Source organism: Rhinoderma darwinii, chromosome 2, assembly GCF_050947455.1.
Source record: "Rhinoderma darwinii isolate aRhiDar2 chromosome 2, aRhiDar2.hap1, whole genome shotgun sequence".
Taxonomy (NCBI): domain Eukaryota; kingdom Metazoa; phylum Chordata; class Amphibia; order Anura; family Rhinodermatidae; genus Rhinoderma; species Rhinoderma darwinii.
The window spans coordinates 375,336,209-375,360,487 of record NC_134688.1 but is presented as its reverse complement, the minus strand read 5'-3'; the positions used below and the strand labels follow the sequence as shown (position 1 = coordinate 375,360,487).

General features: G+C 38.2%; 1 protein-coding gene across 1 annotated transcript; it reads right to left on the bottom strand.

Moving 5' to 3' along the window:
• Window positions 1-7,803: 7,803 nt before the first annotated feature.
• Window positions 7,804-23,788, bottom strand: MYOG (myogenin). Its single transcript, XM_075850744.1, has 3 exons — window positions 23,291-23,788; window positions 14,479-14,557; window positions 7,804-7,925 (listed from the first exon to the last, which is right to left on the bottom strand). Exons 1-3 carry the CDS (start codon window positions 23,786-23,788, stop codon window positions 7,804-7,806), a joined length of 699 nt encoding a protein of 232 aa, XP_075706859.1.
• Between the last annotated feature and the right edge of the window lie 491 nt (window positions 23,789-24,279).

Genomic DNA, 24,279 nt, shown 5'->3' with positions numbered 1-24,279 from the left:
GAAATTTCCTTATTTTTGAAAGAAAATCACAGATTTTTTTCAATGAAGATAACATTAAATTAATCAGAAATACACTCTATAGATTGTTAATGTGCTAAATTACTATTCTAGCTGCAAACGTCTGGTTTTTAATGCAATATCTACATAGGTGTATAGAGGCCCATTTCCAGCAACCACCACTCCAGTGTTCTAATGGTACATTGTGTTTGCTAACTGTGTTAGAAGGCTAATGGATGATTAGAAAACACTTGAAAACCCTTGTGCAATTATTTTAGCACAGCTGTAAACAGTTTTGCTGTTTAGAGGAGCTATAAAACTGACCTTCCTTTGAGCTAGTTGAGAATCTGGAGCATTACATTTGTGGGTTCGATTAAACTCTCAAAATGGCTAGAAAAAGAGAGCTTTCATGTTAAACTTGACAGTCTATTCTTGTTCTTAGAAATGAAGGCTATTCCATGCGAGAAATTGCCAAGAAACTGAAGATTTCCTACAACGGTGTGTACTACTCCCTTCATAGGACAGCACAAACAGGCTCTAACCAGAGTAGAAAGAAAAGTGGGAGGCCCGGCTGCACAACTGAGCAACAAGACAAGTACATTAGAGTCTCTAGTTTGAGAAATAGACGCCTCACAGGTCCTAAACTGGCAGCTTCATTAAATAGTACCCGCAAAACGCCAGTGTCAACGTCTACAGTGAAGAGGCGACTCCGGGATGCTGGCCTTCAGGGCAGAGTGGCAAAGAAAAAGCCATATCTGAGACTGGCTAATAAAAGGAAAAGATTAATATGGGCAAAAGCACACAGACATTGGACAGAGGAAGATTGGAAAAAAGTGTTATGGACAGACGAATCGAAGTTTGAGATGTTTGGATCACACAGAAGAACATTTGTGAGACGCAGAACAACTGAAAAGATGCTGGAAGAGTGCCTGACGCCATCTGTCAAGCATGGTGGAGGTAATGTGATGGTCTGGGGTTGCTTTGGTGCTGGTAAAGTGGGAGATTAGTACAAGGTAAAAGGGATTTTGAATAAGGAAGGCTATCACTCCATTTTGCAACGCCATGCCATACCCTGTGGACAGCGCTTGATTGGAGCCAATTTCATCCTACGACAGGACAATGACCCAAAGCACACCTCCAAATTATGCAAGAACTATTTAGGGAAGAAGCAGGCAGATGGTATTCTATCTGTAATGGAGTGGCCAGCGCCACTCTTTTTTGCCTCATATAGGGATAATAGCTGTGTTCTTCATACTAACATTCTTGAAAACATCTTACAGTTGTTACTATAAATTTTATATAATATATCTTTAGTCACAAAGTCTGTCTTTAAAATGGACACATACTGCCTTACCATTCCTAATGTTTAATCTTTAGCAGTGCAACTCCATAATTACATTTTTCATACACTAATACCGATAAATGTTTTCTAATATTTGTATAATGCCTGGAGGTTCCTTGTCTAATTCTTGTTTCATATGATACATTCTATAATATTTTTCATTTATAACATTTATTTCTAATCAAAAAATATATTTATTACTTCAAATTTCTGAATAATATGTATATGTTTTCTCTATGTGCCGTTAGTGCCTAAACATGCATAATAATTCATTTATACTCACTGTGGATTGTATTTATAGACACATTCTCTATTTGATGATATTTTTCTGGATATAATTCATTTTGTTTATATTCTATTTAAAACAAGAAATAAACTATATGTAATCTCATTACAAAGTAAACTTCTCATAGGTTTCTATATGCACACACACACACACACACGCACACGCACACGCACACGCACACGCACACGCACACACACACACACACACACACACACTGTGATTTTGTTATACATGAAACCTGTTTCTATTTCAAATGGTGTGTAGTGCTGTTACTGAGATAATGTGTAAGGATTGGCTTACTGTGATTTTAAAACACATGTATCGAAACTGTTAGGCTATGTTCACACTGAGTATTTTGCAGGAGGAATATCTGCCTCAAAATTCCGTTTGGAACTTTGAGGCAGATTTTCCTCTCCCTGCACGCCGATTTTTGCGGCGATTTTCGCGCCGTTTTTCGCCCGCGGCCATTGAGCGCCGCGGGCATAAAACACCGTGAAATACGCTTTCTCTGCCTCCCATTGAAGTCAATGGGAGGTCAGAGGCGTAAACGCCCGAAGATAGGGCATGTCGCTTCTTTTTCCCGCGAGGCCGTTTTACTGCTCGTGGGAAAAAGACGCCGACGCCTCCCATTGAAATCAATGGGAGGCGTTTTCGTGGCCGTTTTTGCCGAGTTTTGCGACGCGGTTTCCGCATCAAAAAACTTGGCAAAATACTCCGTGTGAACATAGCCTTACGTATGCTATGAGTAAGAACAGCTTTTGTTCGAAACGTTTAAGCTGTGACACGCCTTACCTGTGTCCTCCATGGATTTTTTTTAAGATTACCTAATAAAGCTCCTTTTATATTACATATTCTATGGTGTGCTGGGGAACTTTCTTTCTTCTAACATATATACAGCACCAGAACCAAGCTCAGCACATAAATACAACGCCAGAACAAAGCTCAGTACATATATACAGCTTCAGAACCAAGCTCAGTACATAAATACACCAGCACAAGTACAGCTCAACTTAGTGCAACCCCTGCCGTATAGGTTTGTACGGCGCAAAACTACAGCTCCCAGCACGGCCCGAAAAATGGTAAGGATATGCTGGGAATTGCCATTTCACAAAAAAAAAATCATACCACCGATCATCTAACTGCAGATCATACAGTGCCTACAGTACTAATTAGAGGCAAAATAAACATTTACATTAAGTAACTCATTGGTGACGTATTTTCAGATTCTAGTTGTTGTTTTTCTCTTTTCTTCTCCATCCAATGCAGAACTCTATGACGACTTCTCCCGGCCACAGCCCATTTCAGCAGTTTGCCGCTCAGATGTGTTCAGCTTCTCACTTTTCAAACATTTCGGCACCTAAACGAAGATAAGATTCCCATGGTGCCACACACTACACCACTAAATATAATAGTTCCATACACTGCACCTCTAACTATAATAGCACCATACACTGTGTCCCTGATTATAATGGCACCATACACTCTGTTCCTGATTAAAATAGCACCATACACTGTGTCACACACACACACACACACACACACACACACACACACACACACATATACACACACACATACACACACACACACACACAGTGCCCCCATAGAGCCCCCTGTAGATAGTGCCCCCATAGAGCACCCTGTAGATAGTGCCAGTGCCCTACATAGATCCCCTTGCAGATAGTGCCTTACATAGATGCCCCTATAGATAGTGGCCCACATACAGCCCCCTTTAGATAGTGCCCCACATATAGCCCCCCCCTGTAGATAGTGGCCCACATATAGGCCCCAAAGATAGCGCCTACATATAGCCCCCTGTAGACAGCGCTCTACATACAGCCCCTCCTGTAGATAGTGCCCCGCATATAGCCCCCTGTAGAAAGTGCCCCACATATAGCCCCCTCTGTAGATGGTGCCCCACATATAGCGCCCCTGTATATAGTGTCTCACATATAGCCCCCTGTAGATAGTGTCCCCCATATAGCCCACCCCTGTAGATTGTGCCCCACATATAGCTCCCCCTGTATATAGTGCCCGACATATAGCCTCCCCCTGTAGATAGTGTCCGACATATAGCCTCCCCTGAAGATTGTACCCCACATATAGCTCCCCCGTAGATAATGCCACTCACACTTTTAAGTGGAAAAAAAAAACTTTACATACACACCTTGATCCCGCTCCCACGCCATCCTGTGTCAATGCAGACGGGCTCTCTTCTGAGCAGATCTGCTGGGGCTGAATGACAGGGCAGAATGAATGCCCTGCCAATCAGCGCCTTTCAACAACGGAAGCGGTGCGATCAGCGTCATTGTAAGGCGCTGAATGGTCGGGCACAGAACTTGCCTGGTCATTCAGGGCTTATGCATGTAATTGTATCTGGGTCCTATAGATGCAGGTACAATTAGTGCAGGAGGGGGTCGCAGCGGCTCGTTTCTGTGGCGCCGCCAACCCCCCTCAGAGAGGCAGCAGGACGCTGCCTGAGGCGAGATGCTCATCTCGCCTCATGAATGGTGCGGCCCTGGTGAGCAAGGCATAAAAAATCTTGATATAATAACTAATCATAAGGCCTGGTTTACACAAGCGTGTGCGTTTTGCGCATGCAAAAAACGCAGCGTTTTGCGTGCGCAAAAGGCACTTAACAGCTCCGTGTGTCATCAACGTATGATGCGCGGCTGCGTGATTTTCGCGCTGCCGCAATCATTATGACACTCCGTTTGGATGTTTGTAAACAGAAAAGCACGTGGTGCTTTTCTGTTTACATTCAGAGTTTGACAGCAGTTGCGCGAATCACGCTGTTCGCACGGAAGTGCTTCCGTGCGGTGCACGTGATTTTCACGCACCCATTGACTTCAATGGGTGCGTGATGCGCGAACAGCGCACAAATATAGGACCTGTCGTGAGTTTTTTTCAGCGGACTCACGCTGAGCAAAACTCACGGACTGTCTGTATGCCCCCATAGACTTATATAGGTCCGTATGACACGCGTGAAAAGCACGCGCGTCGCACGGACGTATATCACGCTCGTGTAAACGAGGCTTAAGAGGTATACATCAAAAAGTGGGAGCATCCCTTTATGTCTTCTTAACACAGGGTTTTGTCTGGCGTTTCGGAGCATGCTGCGTTTTATATTTAAAAAAAAACTTAACTGGCTCCAAAAATGCAACAAATCGCCAAACAAAACCGCTTTGTGCTGTATATAATGTTTTCTATATTTCACTATAAACTTTAAAGTAACATTTAAAAAAAAAAATATTTAAAACACCAATGAAAACACCATGAAAAATGCAGCAAATTGCTGGGTGTGAATTCAGCTTTAAAATGTATTTTTAGTTACAGTTGCAGAGATAGGTATATTATCTAAAATTAGACAGCTTTCCAAAGTTAACAATATGCTATATGTTTAATTATAGTTAATATCTGGAAATGCAATTAGTTATTAATAAATTGAGCTAGAAGGGATTCTACGCGTGATGTAATGACAGGTATAGTGAGAATGGAATGATCAATGATGAGATCTTTGAAATAATATGGAGAAAGCATTTTGTGGTATGCAATGTGTTAATGTGGTTCACAATAAGGGTATGTTCACACGGAGTGTTTTCAGGCGTATTTCGGGGCGTTTACGCCTCTAAAAACTCCTGAAAAAATAGAAGCAGAACGCCTTCAAACATATGCCCATTAATTTCAATGGGAAATACAGTGTTTTGTTCCGACTGGGCGTTTTTTTTTACGCCTTGTTTTCCAATTTTGGAGCCGTTTTTCATTGATGCTATAGAAAAACAGCTCCAGAAACGGCCGTAAAAAATGCTGCGAAAATCGCGAGTGGCTTAAAAAACTTTTGAAAATCAGGAGCAGTTTTCCCTTGAAAACAGCTCCGTATTTTCAGAAATTTTTGATTTTGTGTGTGCACATACCCTGAGTATGAAAAAGCAATCGTAGAGTATATTCACACATGGCAGAGGTTGTTTCTGCAGCATGCACTTGAATTTCTGCAAATCCCATTCAGATGAATACATATATATCATATACCCTTATAATAATAATAATAATAATAATAATAATAATAATAATAATAATAATAATCATATAATTTGCCCAATAACCTAAATAAATGGCTGTAGCATATTATGTATTCAAACAAAATCTTTATTTAAAAAAAACATACAAATAAGTTAGCAAAAATAAAAAGATGGCAAACCCACACATTTAATAAAAAAAATTGTCAAATCATGTTACATTTAAATTGGTCAAACCACATTAAAATCAATAAAAAAAATTGGCCCCAACGAACATAAAAATGGTATATTTCTGCAGAACAGCACACCCTTTAATAAAAAAACAACTATGAAAATATATATTACAAAACATTCTTGTACTAAAAGATGGAATTCATCAGAAGTATTGTTTTCAATTGTCCAAATCACAAAATGTCTATATTCTTGGAGTTGCATTAATATTATTAATAAATATAAACTGGATTGATTTTTAAATTACATTAAATGATCTCTCTTTATTTTAAATTAATTTAGGTGTTATTATATTTTAATTTAATAATTTAATTAAATAATTTGCCTTGCCTAAGCAATGTTATAGGCCAGTTCTTTAAATATGACCCAAAAAGGGATAGTCATTTATAAAATAATAATTGATTTTAATTCATATAAAACAAAGTTGTCCAACCCACATAGAAAATAATTTTTTGTATTTTTTCCATTAAATATTTTCTCCATGTAACCTGTACCTTCTCCATTTACCTGTAATCTTAAAAGTCCTTGTTTTATCTTGCCAGTGCTTTCTAATCCTCTATTTTAGAGGGGATTATAAGATTTAAAAAAAATGGTCTGTTTTCTTTCCAGTAACCGCGCCAATCTTGTCTATGGGCTGTGTCTAATATTGCAGCTTAGCCCCATTCACTTTTATACTGGATTCACACATTGCACATTTGTTAAAGATTTTGGGGCAGATTTTGATGCAAATTTTTGAGCCACGGACAGCAGTGGCTTAAAAAAGAATGAAAAATGTAAAGCAACAGTCTAAGGGTATGTTCACACGCAAACTCAAAAACGTCTGAAAATACAGAACTGTTGTCAAGGGAAAACAGCTCCTGATTTTCAGACGGATTTTAAGCCACTTGCGATTTTCAAAACGGTCGCGTAAAAAAACGACCCGTCGGAGCAGAACGCCGTTTTTCCCATTGAAATCAATGGCCAGATGTTTGGAGGCGTTATTTTTACGATTTTTCGGCCGTTTTTCGGGCGTTTACGGTCCAAAAAACAGCCGAAAATAGCCCGTGTGAACATACCCTTGCACTGCAGATTTTCCGTTGGCAAATACGGACAGAAAAGCCCCTACATGTGCAGAGGGGCCTTATAAGGCTGAGTTGCAATACTATATACAGCCCATGAACAAGACTTGTGAAGCTTCTGGGGGAGAAAAAGTAAAGACCCTTGTTTTCTTTTCTTATACAAACATAATCTAGCACTCACTGTTTCCATACAGACTATATGACTACATATATTTCTTTCATAGCAAAAACAATATACCTGCATAAAATGAGGACACTCTCTTGGTATATTCAAGTGCTCCTGACATATGTGCTGTACGTTCATTACAGACGTGGTGTGAACAGAGCCTTATTAGGCAAGATCGGAGCAGTTTTTATTTTGTTTTTTTTTTTGCTGCTCCCTATTAACACATCAGTAAATGCCTATTGTAGGTCATTTATAATTTATAGATAATGTATACGTGATGATCCAGTGTTATCATTCTACAGAACGCATACATTTTCAGAACTCCACCATACTCTTAAGGAGCAAGTGCAAACTACATCACAATTTCTGTGTAGTAGTAGTAGTAGTAATAAGACGAAATGGGAGTTCCATGCCCAATGAACCTATAATTTACATTTTATCATCATTATAATCTGCCAGTGAAGTTGCCTACTGTCACGGACTGGGTTGGACAAGTTAAGTAGATATAAAATAATTTGATAAATTCTGCTTTTTTAAAAGTCCCTCATCAGCCACTTTATCCATCAAATTAACTTCATTTAATCTGTGTGATCCTTAGGAATTTTTTTTTAAATATAAAAGTAGGATAAGTAATGAAATCCACAGATTCCTGATCTTGTATCAATTTTCAGGAAGGTCAACCACAAAATATTGTATGTGTTGGATGTCTAGTTCCCAATATGCTGGTCCGGAAAGTTTATAGACACCTCTCCAGATGTGATGCTGTCAACAATGGAAGACAATGAGGCCATGTCCCGTTGCTCAGAAGAGTCATCACTTAAAAGATGATCTGCAAGATAAAACACATGAACTTATTATTACAACCACTGATATTTGTTCCTAGGTGTGTGTGAATAAATGATGATTGGTGAGGATAAGTTTCCTATGTACTAAAAATGTAATGAATTCAAGTGAAATAGAAAAAAGATCATTCTGAAAAAAAATTCAATCAAAAGTATTAACCACCTTGGACTTTTTCATGTCTCATTGGGTGAAAACACTGAATCGTTGACTTTATTTAGGCTTTTGACACTAGTAATAATAATAAAAAAAAGTTTTTAATATAAAAGTGATGACAAATCTCTACAAAGTTCTCTATACTTATTATATATTATATTAATTACAAATAATTGAGTGCTTAACTTCTAGGTTTTTGGTACAATATGTCTTTGAGACTGTATTTAAACATTTTTTATATAGATTTGATGCAGTTTTTTTAGTCAAAGCAGAAAGTGGATGAAAAAAGAAGGAAAAGTATAGTGGAAAGACTGATATGTCTTATCTCTATTATATTATAATCACTTGATAAAGCCCCATCGGCTAAGTTCACACCAAGTTTGGCCATTCAGTTGGCTGTACGTGTTTGCCTTAAATAAAAAACAAACATATACTGTCAAAAGGAATACAAGCCTATGCAACTATATAGTTCCCTACATCTGCCATTTACCAATTATAAAAAAGGTATACCTTATAATATAAGTTTTCTGGTAGTTTGGTGTTATTCTGTATAGCATGGTAACTTACACTTTCGGTAGTGTCAAAAAAGGTATCCAGCCATAAAGCTACCAAATGTACAGTGTGCCAAAGAGACAATCTTTTGCATACATTTGCCCCCATATAAGCAGACATACAGTACACTGTCAACTGTATGGCCAAAACTGGTGTAAACCAAGCTTAAACTGTACATGATGTACATGATGATCTACATGTTACTAATATGTGACATGTAAACAAATTACTATTTCTGTTCCAATGATAATTTAGGTGTGTCATAGTAATACAGGTGAATAGTTAAGCATTGAGTTATCTTGTTTTTAATAATTGCAATCAATGTTATAAGTGTTAAGACAGAGGCGTAGTGGGGGGGGGGGGGGCAAAGATTCAGTTTGCCACCATCTCTTTCCCGACATCTCCTTCCCCCTCGCCATGTTTGCAATGAAGTGTAATTTTTTTTTAAAATGTTTTAATGTAACTTGAGCTTAAAACCATTTATACATTTAACAAGCAATTTAGTTATATAAGATAGTTAACATAACAATAAATTAAAAGGAAATAAATTAAAGCGGTCAGTGTGTCTGACTAAAACAGATTTTATAACTGAGGCTAATGAGACTATATGATGACATAATGAACAGCCTTCTCTTGTAGATAGTGAAACACAGCCCCCCACTGCAGATAGTGCCACACAGCCCCCCTGTAGATAGTACCACACAGCCCCCTCTTGTAAACAGTGTCACACTCCCCTTGTAGATACTGATACATAACCATCCCTTGTAGATAGTGCCACACACCCCCTTGTAAATAGTGCCACACAGCCCCCCTGTAGATACCGCCACATTCCCCCCTAGTAGATAGTGCCACCCGCACCCCCTGTAGATAGTGCCACACACACCCCCTGTAAATATCGCTACACCCCACCTCCCTGTGGGGTAGGGTAGATAGCACCATTAGGGCTCCCTGTAGGAGTGCAATACCCAGCCAGAGTGTTGCCAAACCTCTGGCCGGAGATTCCTCTACTGGAGGAGCCCCTGACATCACTGTCCACATATGGACAGTGATGTCAGGGGCTACTTCTAGAAGCGGAATCCCCAGCCAGAGCGCTCATACCACTCAATTGATGAAAATATAAATATGTTATGGCTCTCAGAATATGGAGACACCAAACATATATTTTTTTAAATAATTCGTTTTTTCCTTGTAAAAGTAGTAAAATACTGAACACCGTAAAAACAAAACTAAAAAAACTGTGGAGGAATCGCAGTTTTTTTCCCATTCCACCCCACAAATATTTTTTTTCCAGTTTCCCAGTACATTATATCTTACAATAAATGATGCTGTGAAAAACTACCACTCATCCAACAAAAAATAAGCTCTCATACAGCTATAGCTACGGCGAAATAAAACTCTTATGGCTTTTGGAAGGTGGGGAGGAATTAACAAAAGAAAAAAAAAAATCGAAAAATGGCTGCGGCGAAAAGGGGTTAATAATGTATATGTATATATTGTGGGATCACTCACAAGGTAATCCCTTAATGTAGTAGTTAAGACGTTGGAGCTTCACTTTAAGGGGCAAATGTAAATCCAGCCAGTGTCCAAAGTGTTTAAGTCATTACGGAAGTTTAAGAAATGTAAGCGACTATGAGTAAAAGTTTATCTTTTATATTTCGTCAGCTCTAGGCAAAATGAAACAAAGAAAAATTCTTACAGGTCCTTTGAAATGGTATCATTGAATGTCCTCAGCGTTAGGTCAGAGTTCTCAGAGCGGACTCTTTATTACTCTTTTGTGCTTCGGCTGGCACTTTGTATTAGTGCACATTACTGCAAGTATGACCTTCACAAACCGTTTATTGGGGGCATGTGATTTCCTAAGCAGTGCATGTAATTTGTAATGCAGAAGCTCAGAGCCTGGAGGGATTTCTGTTCTTATTTAATCAATTAACATAAAGTACACATTTTCAACCTTTGCTAGAAAAACAATTCATTTACACTTTGTTCTCATGCAAATCCATTCAGATGTGCCGTGCATATGTTTATATGGCATGGATTTTGTTCTAAATTGATTATTTTACCTGTGGCAAATGTAATGGAATTTTTTAATTTATTCTATTTATCGACTATGAATGTTCTGTCTGCTAAGTATTAGAGAAAATTTATGTTTACTATCCACTTCTTTTTAAGACTTTGACAAATTCTAAATGGAGGACTGGTGCATTGTAAAGCTCTGTTCACATCACTTTTTGGCTGGCAAAATCTCCCTGCGTATGTGTCGAACGTACAGCCTCAATGTGTGCCACTGTATGGTATACACATCATGCATAGGGCTCCATGCAAGAAAAAGGAAGTATATTGCGTGATGTACGTTTTTTTTGTGGTGGCCCACTATGGCCCACTATGCTCTCCTGAATGAAGACTGTATGCAGACACATACTACGCTAGGTGTGCTACCATCTGGAGATATACTCCCCTAATAGCAGAGAGAATACCTCTGTATATGGCATCTGATGGAGTATGCCACCTTCATATGCCTTTGTAGGAAATCAGAGACATATGGGTGTGCAGTTGCACCCCATAAGAGTCTACAGGGGCCATATTACATCTCCGTACAAGCGTTTTGAGCGTTTACGTGAGCCATTACACAGTAAAATAAGAACTTATAGGACTGTTTTCTTTTAAGTTGTGAGTTTAATTTAACAGAAGCACTCAGAGAAAGTTTTGCACTTCAAACTTCCAGAGTTCAGTTTAGGAGTGTCTTGTGTAGGCAGTCCAAGTAGGCACAGGAGGCAAAGGGGTGAACAATGAGACTGATACGGACAAGATTCACAGACGTAAAAAGAGAAGATAGCGAGAAGTTAGGAGAGAGCAGTCAATAGTTTGTATTTCTCTGTATGCAGGTAGATGGTTGGGTGACTAAAGACAACGGTATATGGCAGGGGTCAGCAACATTCGGCACTCAAGCTGTTGTAAAACCACAATATCCAGCATGCCCTGACAGACTTGGCTGGAATAATAAAGCCTATGGCTGTCAGGGCATGCTGGGAGTTGTAGTTTCTCAACAACTGGCATGCCGAAGGTTGCTGACCACTGGACTATGGAATCTAAAATGGCTGGCAATGTTTGCATCTTCATGTTCCAAGTATCAGGTATAGCCTTTTGAGCACCACCTGCTATTAGAATGTTGTAATATAGTTAATTTATTTACACTCCATCTATAAACGAGATACATTCATAGGGTTTATTCCTCATCTATATGTACTAGTATTGAACTTTTTTTTGAACTTTTTACTTTTTTATTGAACTTTTTACTTTTTTCTTAAATACTTTATAGTTTTTATTCAGTCCAATCAGTCCAATATGAGCCAGTCTTCTATTTTAATGTACAGGGTGGGCCATTTATATGGATACACCTAAATAAAATGGGAATGGTTGGTGATATTAACCTCCTGTTTGTGGCACATTAGTATATGGGAGGGGGGAAACTTTTCAAGCTGGGTGTTGACCATGGCGGCCATTTTGAAGTCGGACATTTTGTATCCAACTTTAGTTTTTTCAATGGGAAGAGGGTCATGTGACACATCAAACTTATCGAGAATTTCACAAGAAAAACAATGGTGTGCTTGGTTTTAACGTTACTTTATTCTTTCATGAGTTATTTACAAGCTTCTCTTTGTTTACAGCCATTGACATGTCGCAGAGGTTAACACGTGAGGAGCAGATAGAAATTGTGTTGATGTCTGGTGAACGCAGTACCTGGGTCATTGCAGCAGATTTCAATGCAAGACACCCTAAGAGACCACCCATCTCCCATGCTACAGTTTGCAAACTGCTTGCCAAGTTTCGTGAAACTGGTTCAGTGTTGGATTTGCCCAAATGTGGACGCATGAAAACTGTCACTAATGAAGAAACATCAGTGGCTGTCCTAGCTTCATTCAGCAAGAGCCCACAGCGTAGCACTCGCCGCATGTCACTGGAGAGTGGCATCAGTCGAACATCCCTTCGGCGGATATTAGCTACTCACAAATGGCACCCTTACAAACTCCAGCTGCTTCAGCATCTCAACGAGGATGACTCAGGTTGGCGCACTGAATTTGCAGAATGGGCAAAACAAAAATTGGAACAGGACCCTCAGTTTACACAGAACATTTTGTTCAGTGATGAGGCAAACTTTTATGTGAATGGTGAAGTTAACAAACAAAACCACCGCTATTGGTCTGACACTAACCCACATTGGATAGATCCCTCCAAGACTGTTGGAACACAAAAATTGATGGTATGGTGTGGTATATGGGGTACAAAGATAGTGGGGCCATTCTTCATCAATGGAAACCTCAAGGCCACAGGATATCTGAAATTGCTACATGATGATGTGTTTCCCTCTTTATGCACTGAAGCTGGCACGTTCCCTGAGTTTTTCCAGCAAGATGGTGCACCACGACATTATGGGTGTCAGGTCCGAGCATTCCTAGATGAACAGTTTCCTGGAAAGTGGATTAGTCGTCGTGGGCCAGTTGAATGGCCCCCTAGGTCTCCCGATTTGACCCCCTTAGACTTTTATCTTTGGGGTCATCTGAAAGCAATTGTCTTTGCTGTGAAGATACGAGATGTGCAGCAACTGAAACTACGGTTACTGGAAGCCTGTGCTAGCATTTCTTCTGCGGTGTTGCTATCAGTGTGTGAAGAGTGGGAGAAGAGGGTTGTATTGACAATCCAACACAATGGGCAGCACTTTGAACACATTTTATAAGTGGTCAGAAACTTGTAAATAACTCATGAAAGAATAAAGTAACGTTAAAACCAAGCACACCATTGTTTTTCTTGTGAAATTCTCGATAAGTTTGATGTGTCACATGACCCTCTTCCCATTGAAAAAACTAAAGTTGGATACAAAATGGCCGACTTCAAAATGGCCGCCATGGTCAACACCCAGCTTGAAAAGTTTCCCCCCTCCCATATACTAATGTGCCACAAACAGGAAGTTAATATCACCAACCATTCCCATTTTATTTAGGTGTATCCATATAAATGGCCCACCCTGTACATCAGCCAAGTATGGGTAAACTGTTCATGTGGAAGGTATTGACCTTTACATTTTCATGAGAGGAACATGCAAAGAGATCCAGCTGAGCAGATCAACTGACTTTTTTCTCGTTTACTACCAGTTATTTATTGACATTAACTGTATAAAATAGGATTTCGATGGCCAATTACAATGTAAAATAACGTGGCTGTCTCCATATGAAGGATTATCTAATTAAGATAATGGAAGCAAGTCCATATTTCCAAGACGTATCACATGTAATAATTCCATTTTTTTCCCTATTTGTTGAATTTTACAATACTTCCTTCAAGACTGGTCCCCCGGTAGTTTTTTTTTTTTACATTCATATTTTTGCATTTTATTGAATAGAATGTTAAATAAGAAAAACAATAATTATTATATTTTTAATGACCCAACTATTAATAGAGATTTATAAAATGTCTCAAAATATTGATTGGTTTTAACCCCTTAACCACCACTCCTAAGATAGATTTGCTCTCTCAAAGTTCTACTTTGTACAATGATACTGGTAACTTATGTATACAAAATATAATGACACTGCTGTTATATTTTCTATATATTATATTATTTATAGATTTATAATATATTATATTTCTATTATATTAGTTATATTTTGTCTTTTATTTGTATTGAAAGAAACCCAATAAAAACTATCTTTTGAAAAAATATTGCTTTGTTCTCATTCTAGGTGGACAACATATGTTATGTATAGAATGATGGAGTTAGGTGTGTGAGACATTTCTTTTACTTTTAAGTTCTTTTTACAAATTTGTAGTATTTAACTCACCGCTTTGACTACTGTTAAAATCAGATTCGTTCCATTCTGGGCTGCAAGAAGAGGAACTTGATCTACAGTCACTTGATACCTAAAAGTATAAAAGAAATAAAAATAATATGTAAATGAAATATACAAATAATTATACTTAGAAAAGTAAATGTTAGCTCTGAGTGAATAGGAAATATGAATTTATCCAAGTGGGTAGCTATAGGGGGTGTAGAAATAGCAGTTGCACCTGGAGCATGAGGGGGCCCAAAGGCCCATCTGCCACATAGGAAGACACCAGTGTTAAAATTAGCACATGGTAGGTGAGGACCGTGTTACAGAAGTTGCGCCTCTGAATTTATCTTTACACAATACGTTAAAGTTTGTAGTTTTTCATGTATTTTACACGTAAAAGTTGGCAAAAGAAAAACGAATGAAATTGATTTGTCTTTTTCTTGTCTTATGTTCTTTAATACGATCAATAGTATCCATGGATTTCAGACATGAACTAGATGGATAAAGAAACTACTGTATATTATAAAAATGGACTAATATGTATCAAACACTAAAGTTTTGAACCCCTTCCCATCATAAACAATTTTCATTTTCATTTTTTCCTCCCCACCTTCCAAAAGCCATAACATTTTCATTTTTCCGTCTTTATAGTCCTATGAGGGGTTGATTTTTGGGGGAGGAGTTGTAGTTTTTCGTAGCACCATATTATTATTATTATTGTGCAATATAACGTACTAAGAAATGTGAAAAAAATTATTTGTGGAGTAGAAAATGAAAAAAACTGCTTTTCCTCCATTGCTTTTTGCGCTTTGTTTTTACGGAATAAACTGTGTAATTAAAACAACATGTTAACTTTATTCTCTGGGTCAATACGATTACGGCGATACCAAATATATATAGTTTTTTCTATATTTTACTACTTTTACATGGAAAAAACTAAGTGTAAAAAAGAAAATTTATTTTGTGTCGCAAAATTCTGAGAGCCATAACTTTTTTATTTTTCCATCGATTAAGTGGTATGAGGGCTTATTTTTTTCGGGATAAGCTGTAGTTTTTATTGCTACCAATTTGGGGTATATGCGAAGTTTTGATCACTTTCTATTCTATTTTTTGTGGGAGATGAGGTGACCATAAAATAGAGATTATTGAGTTTACTTTTTTTTTTACAGCGTTCATCGTGCAGGTTAAATAATGATATATTGTAATAGTTCAGACTTTTACGGATGCGGCGATACGGATGCGGCGATGTTTATTTATATCTTTTTTTTACAATGCTTTAGGGGAAAATGGAAAAAGTTTTTGTTTTTTTTTACTTTTAATGTTTTTATTTTTTTACATAAGAAAAAAACTTTATTTTACTAATTTTAACTTTTTTTTATTAGTGCCCCTAGGGGATTTCAACCAGCGATCCTTAGATCACTTGCTCTGTATACTGCAATACTAATGTATTGCAGTATATCGTCTTTCTGACAGGCTTCTATTAAGCCCTGCCAGAGGCAGCGCTTAATAGGAGCACAAAGATGGCAGAGCTGGGGGCCTTCATTAGGCCCCCAAGCTGCCATAGCAACCATCACCACCCCATGATTGCATTGCGGGGGGCGCGATAAGCTACTAGAGGGGGTCGCCCCCTCTTTCTTTCGATTTAAATGCCACGGTCGTTATTGACCGCGACATTTAATGGGTTAATCGAGTGGGATCACCCTCGAGCGTGATCCCGCTCATTACCTTGAAGTATCGGCTGTAACATACAGCTGACACCCACATTGTATGGAGCGGGCTCACTCCATTGCTCCATACTTCCCCTACCCGGCTGTGACGTAACCATATGTCAAATGTCGGGAAGGGGTTAATGAAATGTGTTTACATTCAGAGACTAAAACCTATCCTGACCTACTCCTGCTCACACAGCTACAATTTGTTACAATGAAACACTGTAGGTAAAATATTTAAGCCTGGATTCCAAGACAGGAAAGAGATTTAGCCAAGTTCACACTTTGCATTTTGGTGCAAGTCGAAGCTGAGGGGACATAAAACTTTCAACCCGCGTCATGCATACCATTGTACTATAGCTCTATACCAGTTCCACGCGGTACAGAGCTGTAATACGGCGCACAAATACTGCCCATATAATGCCATTAGCCCAGACGTGGCGTATTTCTTCCGCAACTGTCCGCATCAATGCCGCACAGAATCTGCGTTGCAGATTCTGTTGCGGCTCTGCCCAAAATGGGCATTAAATTAATGCAGACTAGCCGTTGCGTATTGAGGTGAAAGTACTTCCCTTCTCTCTATCAGTGCAGGATAGAGAGAAGGGACAGCACTTTCCCTTGTGAAAGTAAAAGAATTTCATACTTACCGGCCGTTGTCTTGGTGACGCGTCCCTCTTTCGGCATCCAGCCCGACCTCCCTGCATGACGCGGCAGTCCATGTGACCGCTGCAGCCTGTGATTGGCTGCAGCCGTCACTTAGACTGAAACGTCCTCCTGGGAAGCCGGACTGGAGGAAGAAGCAGGGTGTTATCGGTAAGTATGAACTTCTATTTTTTTGACAGGTTGATGTATATTGTGATCGGAAGTCACTGTCCAGGGTGCTGAAAGAGTTACTGCTGATCGCTTAACTCTTTCAGCACCCTGGACAGTGACTATTTACTGACGTTGCCTAGCAACGCTCCCGTAGTCACACGTAGTCACCCGTAATTATGGGTGCACACACGTAGTCACCCGTAATTATGGGTGCACACACGTAGTCACCCGTAATTACGGGAGCCCCATTGACTTCCTCAGTCTGGCTGTAGACCTAGAAATACACATAGGTCCAGCCAGAATGAAGAAATGTAATGTTAGTAAAACCAATACGCTCCTCAGCACACATAACATGTACATGACATCTGCGGACTTCATTGCAGAATTTTGAATCTCCATTGAAGTCAATGGCGAAATTCCGCAATGAGTCCGCAACCAGTCCGCCACACGTCCGCAACAACCATTGTATGCTGCGGACACCAAATTCTGCACCGCAGCCTATGCTCCGCAGCGGACTTGTCCACAACGTGCAAACAAACTCTACTAAAAAGCTGTGGAAGGCAATGGAGAAACGGGTCCGCTGCGGATTTCCGCTGCGGAGTGTCTGCAGCGGAATTCCAGAGCAATTCCGCCATTTCTGGCCATGCCCTAACTCAGTGTGACACTTTATTGTGGCATGTACAAATGCATGTATTAGGCTGGATTAGGCTGGATGCGTTTTTCAGCATTTTTAGTGGCATATTTAATTGCTTGTTTTGGCGTTATTTGATGTATTTTTTTATTGCAGCCAAATGTTACATTAAAGTCCACTCTGCTGCTTCTTTAGTATGCTGCAGATTTTCTATCCACAAATACAGACAGAAAATCTGCAACAATTCCGCCACTTGTGAACATAGCCTTAAAGGTAAGTTGTTAGAACATAACAGTAATATGGTACGCATTAAAAAATCATATTGCACATCATATTATGGGTTGCACGGGGAGTCATATCTCAGAACGAATTTCCCCCCGAATTTTTTCACTGCAACAGTGCTTTTAGATTCTGACTCTGCATGATATACGGCATGCGATGGAGCATGCTGCAGTTTCTGTTTATGTAAAAGGGAACTTAAATACAGTCAAGAGTATGTGGACTTTCTGTTTCTGAGGACAACTAGCAGAATTGTAAAAAGTAGCTCTGCCTATGAATGGATAAAACTTCATAAAGTCATTAAAAATCGTTACAAAAACAGTAAAGCAACGTTTTTGCAAAGTGAAATGTTTTTTAGAAGCTCAACTACACTTTACGATATTGTAAAGAAAATGACCATTTCCTTGACGGTTGAAATGCATTTTAGTCATTATATGGCTTCCATAGGATTTCTATTTAATAGTACCCTGGTGTTTAAGGGATTTTGCCATCTCAGGAACGAAGAGAGCAATAAGGCTGAGTTCACACATCGTGGATTTGACGCAGATTTTCAGCGCAGATTTTACACTTTGCAATGCAAAAGGGTGAGATCTGCGTCAAAACCGCAACAAAATATGTGACAAATCCGCAACGTGTGAACTCAGCCTAATAGCAAGAAAACCATTGTTACCATAAAGCTATGTTCACAAGTGCCGCAGAAATGTTTGCGATTAAAAATCTGTTCCATACATCTGAATGGAGTTGTTTCTCTGGCAAATCTGCCGCATGTGAATAATAAACCTTAATGAAATTCTTTTCAATGCATTTAAAAAAATCTACAGTATAAATTTGTTTGTGATCCACACAGAGGGTTAATTTCTCCTGTTGAAGAATGGGTATATGACACAAAATAATACAATAAGCCAGCCGAGATAAAAGCGAATTCATAATAATCCAAATAATGTAATATGTTTCGTACATAATAATAACAGGACTGGCGCACACTGCAATATCCTCATGTAAGTCAATTGTTTGTCTTTAATTTCAAATTAAATGGACTTGCTATAGATATTACCATTGTAAATATGAATAGATTGCATACGTATTGAGGAAAAGTTATTACAAGTTAGTAAAGCACGGGTATATGTAAGTAAACCGGATGAGTGAGTGGACACACATGGAAGGGTAAAGTGATACTATAAAAGATGCGGACCACCAGCCACACGACTGAGTACACAAGGTGGATGAATGACTATACCACACACACAGCCTGCTACAGTCACTCACTACAAAGTAAGAGATTTATTGTCCCACTTGTCTGTAGTAAAAAACATAAGGAAGATTTTAGTAACACCCACATCTTTATTTTTCGTACATTTAAAATCTTATGATTTGTAGCAACATGATGAGTTATTAACATGATAGCCAGAAAAATAATAGCCCGGCATGTTGACATGTCACTTGTCAATTATTTGATAGGAATTTCATAGTGAAGTTAACAAGAGCATGACACCATTAGGGTATGTTCACACACACTATTTACGGACGTAATTCGGGCGTACTAGCCCCGAATCACGTCCGAAAATGCGCCTCAATAGCGTCGGCAAACATCTGCCCATCTTACGATGTTCTGTTCAGACGGTCATTTTTTTTACGCCCCGCTGTCAAAAGGCGGGGCGTAAAAAAGACGCCCGCGTCAAAGAAGTACCTGTCACTTCTTCAGACGTAAATGGAGCCGTTTTCCATGGACTCCATGGAAAACCAGCTCCAGTTACGTCCGTAATGGACGCGGCGTTCAAGCGCCTGCACATGCCGTTACGGATGAAATGACGGGGCTGTTTTCTCCTGAAAACAGCCCCGTAATTTCGGCCGTTACGGACGCTGTAGTGTGAACATACCCTTACAATGTCATACAGAAATTTTATGAAATGAGAGTTGTAAATTCACAGGTCTGAGGATTATGAAATGCCCTTAAAGCGTTAATGCCACTTCAGCCGGTATGGCATCTCATGTAAATATGCCATAATGTCTGAAGTGGGAAAAGCCCTTTAGGCCTCTACTTTGTTAGTCCTGTATGAGTCCTGTGGCCTGCCACCTACAAGCTGGTAAAGGGAGCAGACTAGCCTTCAAAAAGTTTTGGGGAAACTGATCCAAAAAGTCCATTGTAAAAAAAATAGGGTGGCCCTTAAATGTATACTGCATTCAGTTTCAGTATTTACAGTAGTGTATATGGGGTTAAAACTGATGTCAAGATGACATGCATTTGAATCCATCATATTGTCTATAGTGTAAAGAAAAGGAGCATATGCAAGTTGTAACGGAATGGAATAGCGTTCCTTCTGAGCAAGAATTCTAGCGGAGAAGGAACATATGCCGAATGCATTGTGTCATCTATTAACATCCCATGGGGAACGGGCGGTGGATTCATACATAAAATAAATAATGGTCATTGGTAGGGGGATCAAGGTCTTATTTGAGTGTGTCCTATTTGTGGGGCTACTTGTCATCATTATGAAGAAGTTTCACCCATCTCTAGAACTCAGGTCAAAGCTTTACAAATTCTACGCTTTCTTTTTAAGAACAGATGGTTTCCAGCATTATGACCATTTAAAGACAATGTCCATTTGTTTCCAGTTTGTTTTTCACGGCATTACTTACATTGCAGGGCAGGTGTTAGTAAAAGATGACTGACATGACTGTGTGGGTAACCTTAATAAGGCATGACTATGGGCTACGGTCTCATCAGGACTGCTGGTCCTGACCAACACTGGCTGGACTCCGGCTCCTCTACCAAGTGACCACGTGACCTTCATCAGTTCAGGAGGTGAAGAGGTCACCCTTAAAAGCGTATTGGCATTGACATATTTAAGGAGTTCAAGTGTTGCCCAAATGAAGAAAGGAAGAAAACAAACTTGTGACAGCTGTTTGGATAACATGTTTGTCATCTATGACATGTGACAGCAAAAGTGCCATGTGCTGGAATTTAAGATTCTAGTCAAATAAAACAAAAAAGAGTAGTCATCATTGTATGACCATTAAATTAGAGTAACCATCATAATTAGGGGAACCATTAAATGATCTATCATCTATCTATCTATCTATCTATCTATCTATCTATCTATCTATCTATCTATCTATCTATCTATCTATCTATCTATCTCTCTCATATCTATCTATCTATCTATCTATCTATCTATCTATCTATCTATCTATCTATCTATCTATCTATCTATCTATCTATCTATCTATCTATCTCATATCTATCTATCTATCTATCTATCTATCTATCTATCTATCTATCTATCTATCTATCTATCTATCTATCTATCTATCTATCTATCTATCTATCTATCTATCTATCTATCTCATATCTATCTATCTATCTATCTATCTATCTATCTATCTATCTATCTATCTATCTATCTATCTATCTATCTATCTATCTATCTATCTATCTATCTATCTATCTCATATCTATCTATCTATCTATCTATCTATCTATCTATCTATCTATCTATCTATCTATCTATCTATCTATCTATCTATCTATCTATCTATCTCATATCTATCTATTATATCTATCTATCTATCTATCTATCTATCTATCTATCTATCTATCTATCTATCTATCTATCTATCTATCTATCTATCTATCTATCTATCTCTCTCATATCTATCTATCTATCTATCTATCTATCTATCTATCTATCTATCTATCTATCTATCTATCTATCTATCTATCTATCTATCTATCTATCTATCTATCTATCTCATATCTATCTATTATATCTATCTATCTATCTATCTATCTATCTATCTATCTATCTATCTATCTATCTATCTATCTATCTATCTATCTATCTATCTATCTATCTATCTATCTATCTATCTCATATCTATCTATCTATCTATCTATCTATCTATCTATCTATCTATCTATCTATCTATCTATCTATCTATCTATCTATCTATCTATCTCATATCTATCTATCTATCTATCTATCTATCTATCTATCTATCTATCTATCTATCTATCTATCTCATATCTATCTATCTATCTATCTATCTATCTATCTATCTATCTATCTATCTATCTATCTATCTATCTATCTATCTATCTATCTATCATCTATCTATCTATCTATCTATCTATCTATCTATCTATCTATCTATCTATCTATCTATCTATCTATCTATCTATCTATCTATCTATCTATCTATCATCTCCACACACACTGAATATGTTGGTATTTTGACATTTTTAATATCCATAACTATGTTTATAGCTTCTTAGTAGCTTATATCTTATTATAATTGACAATAATTAAATATATATTTTTGCCCAGGTTTTTAATATCAAAAAACACAAGGACGCTTATTTTCTGTTTTTTTTAGTGACTCATGTATTTTATCTTTATACTAAAGAATAATTCTGAAAGCATTTATTTTTTTACTGAGTTGATGGCACTGTATACTGGTGACATCGTCAAGGTAATTAAAGAAACAGATTGAAGCATCAATCTCAGTTTATATACTGATGTCTGATTTGCTATTTAACTATCCAAGCTAAGGGCGGATTCACACGAGCGTTTTGCGTGCGCAAAAGGCACTTAACAGCTCTGTGTGTCATCACCATATGATGCGTGGCTGCGTGAGTTTCGCGCAGCCGCCATCATGATGACACTCTGTTTGGATGTTTGTAAACAGAAAAGCATGTGGTGCTTTTCTGTTTTCATTCATACTTTTCACTGCTGTTGCACGAATCACGCGCGTCCCACGGAAGTGCTTCCGTGTGGTGCGCGTGATTTTCACGCACCCATTGACTTCAATGGGTGCTGCTTGATGCGGGAAATACGCACAAAGAACGGACATGTTGTGAGTTTTACGCAGCGGACTCACGCTGCGTAAAAATCACGGACTGTCTGCACTGCCCCATAGACTAATATAGCTCCGTGCGCGCGTTGCACGGACGTATTACACGTTCGTCTGAATAAGCCCTAAGAGAATGTGTTAGGTAGTCCCATGGAAAACAACAGGTAGTGAATACATTATGAATATGATATCAAGACAAATCATGCCAAGTAACCGAGCATTCATGCTTTAAAAAAGAGCTCTACTACATAGATAGAAATATAATAGATAGATAGATAGATATGAGCTAGATAGATAGATAGATAGATAGATAGATAGATAGATAGATAGATAGATAGATAGATAGATAGATAGATAGATAGATAGATAGATAGATAGATATGAGCTAGATAGATAGATAGATAGATAGATAGATAGATAGATAGATAGATATGAGCTAGATAGATAGATAGATAGATAGATAGATAGATAGATAGATAGATAGATAGAGAAGGAAAATAGATTATAGATTATTTTAAATTCATGAAAGGTTACTTACTACCCTCTGAGATCCATTACTGATGTAGAGCTGGTCCCTCTCTTGCTGGTTAAGTGAAGCCAGCAGAGCTTGCAGTCGTTCTATATACTGAATGGCGCTCCTCAAGATCTCAACTTTGGGGAGTCTCTGATTAGGGTTTAACAACGTGCTTCTTTTTAAGGCTTCAAAGGCTTCATTTACTTTCTTTAACCTGCGTTTCTCCCTCAGGGTAGCTGCCCGTCTTCTATCCAATGACACTGTCTTCCGCTTGCACAACTTGCAGGCCCATGGTAGACATTGGCCAGGACAGTGGTCTTGCTGGCTTATAGTGGAATGTGGTGAGACCTTATCTTCAATACCTGACTCTTGCAGTAAAACTCCTTCCGTACAAAGTCCTAATGATCCACGATCTTGAAATCCAGTTTGTTCATATGTGGGGAGCCGAGCAGAAAAATAATTGTCATTGTCATAAAATCTTTGGTCTTGAAAAAAATAAGGACTGGTTTCAAAGAGTTCCATACTTCAGAACTGTTAAGATGTGTGTCTGCTCAACAACTACACAGCAACTGCACTTCTCCCCTTCACACCAACTGTTTGATGCCATTTAAACCCTCTGCCCAGCATTAAATCACAGAGATAAATATAGAAAACGTTCACGAAATTTGATCCACTTTTTAGCTGTTGCCTGACATCAAAACTTTTTACGTCTGGATAGACAGGATTCTCCCTAGGGGATTCTGGAAAAAAAAAGAAAACTTTGAAGAAAACTTTTGTATATATAGTAAATGGTGTTAAGGCCTATATAAAAGACATTTATATATATTGTATACATATATATATATATATATATATATATATATATATATATATATATATATATATATTTACACATACATATATATATATATATATATACATATATATATATATATATATTTATACACACACGCACACATACATTATATATGTATATATATACTTTTCTATCAATACGCTATGACAATCTATCT

Bases quoted from the DNA above. Each gene is read 5' to 3' on its own strand.
- MYOG (XM_075850744.1), bottom strand. From the start codon at position 23,788: ATGGAACTCTTTGAAACCAGTCCTTATTTTTTTCAAGACCAAAGATTT. The intron at 14,558-23,290 runs GTAAGTAACCTT...TTATACTTTTAG, and splicing joins GTAATGGATCTCAGAGGGTA to GTATCAAGTGACTGTAGATC. The intron at 7,926-14,478 runs GTGAGTTAAATA...TTTATCTTGCAG, and splicing joins TTTTAACAGTAGTCAAAGCG to ATCATCTTTTAAGTGATGAC.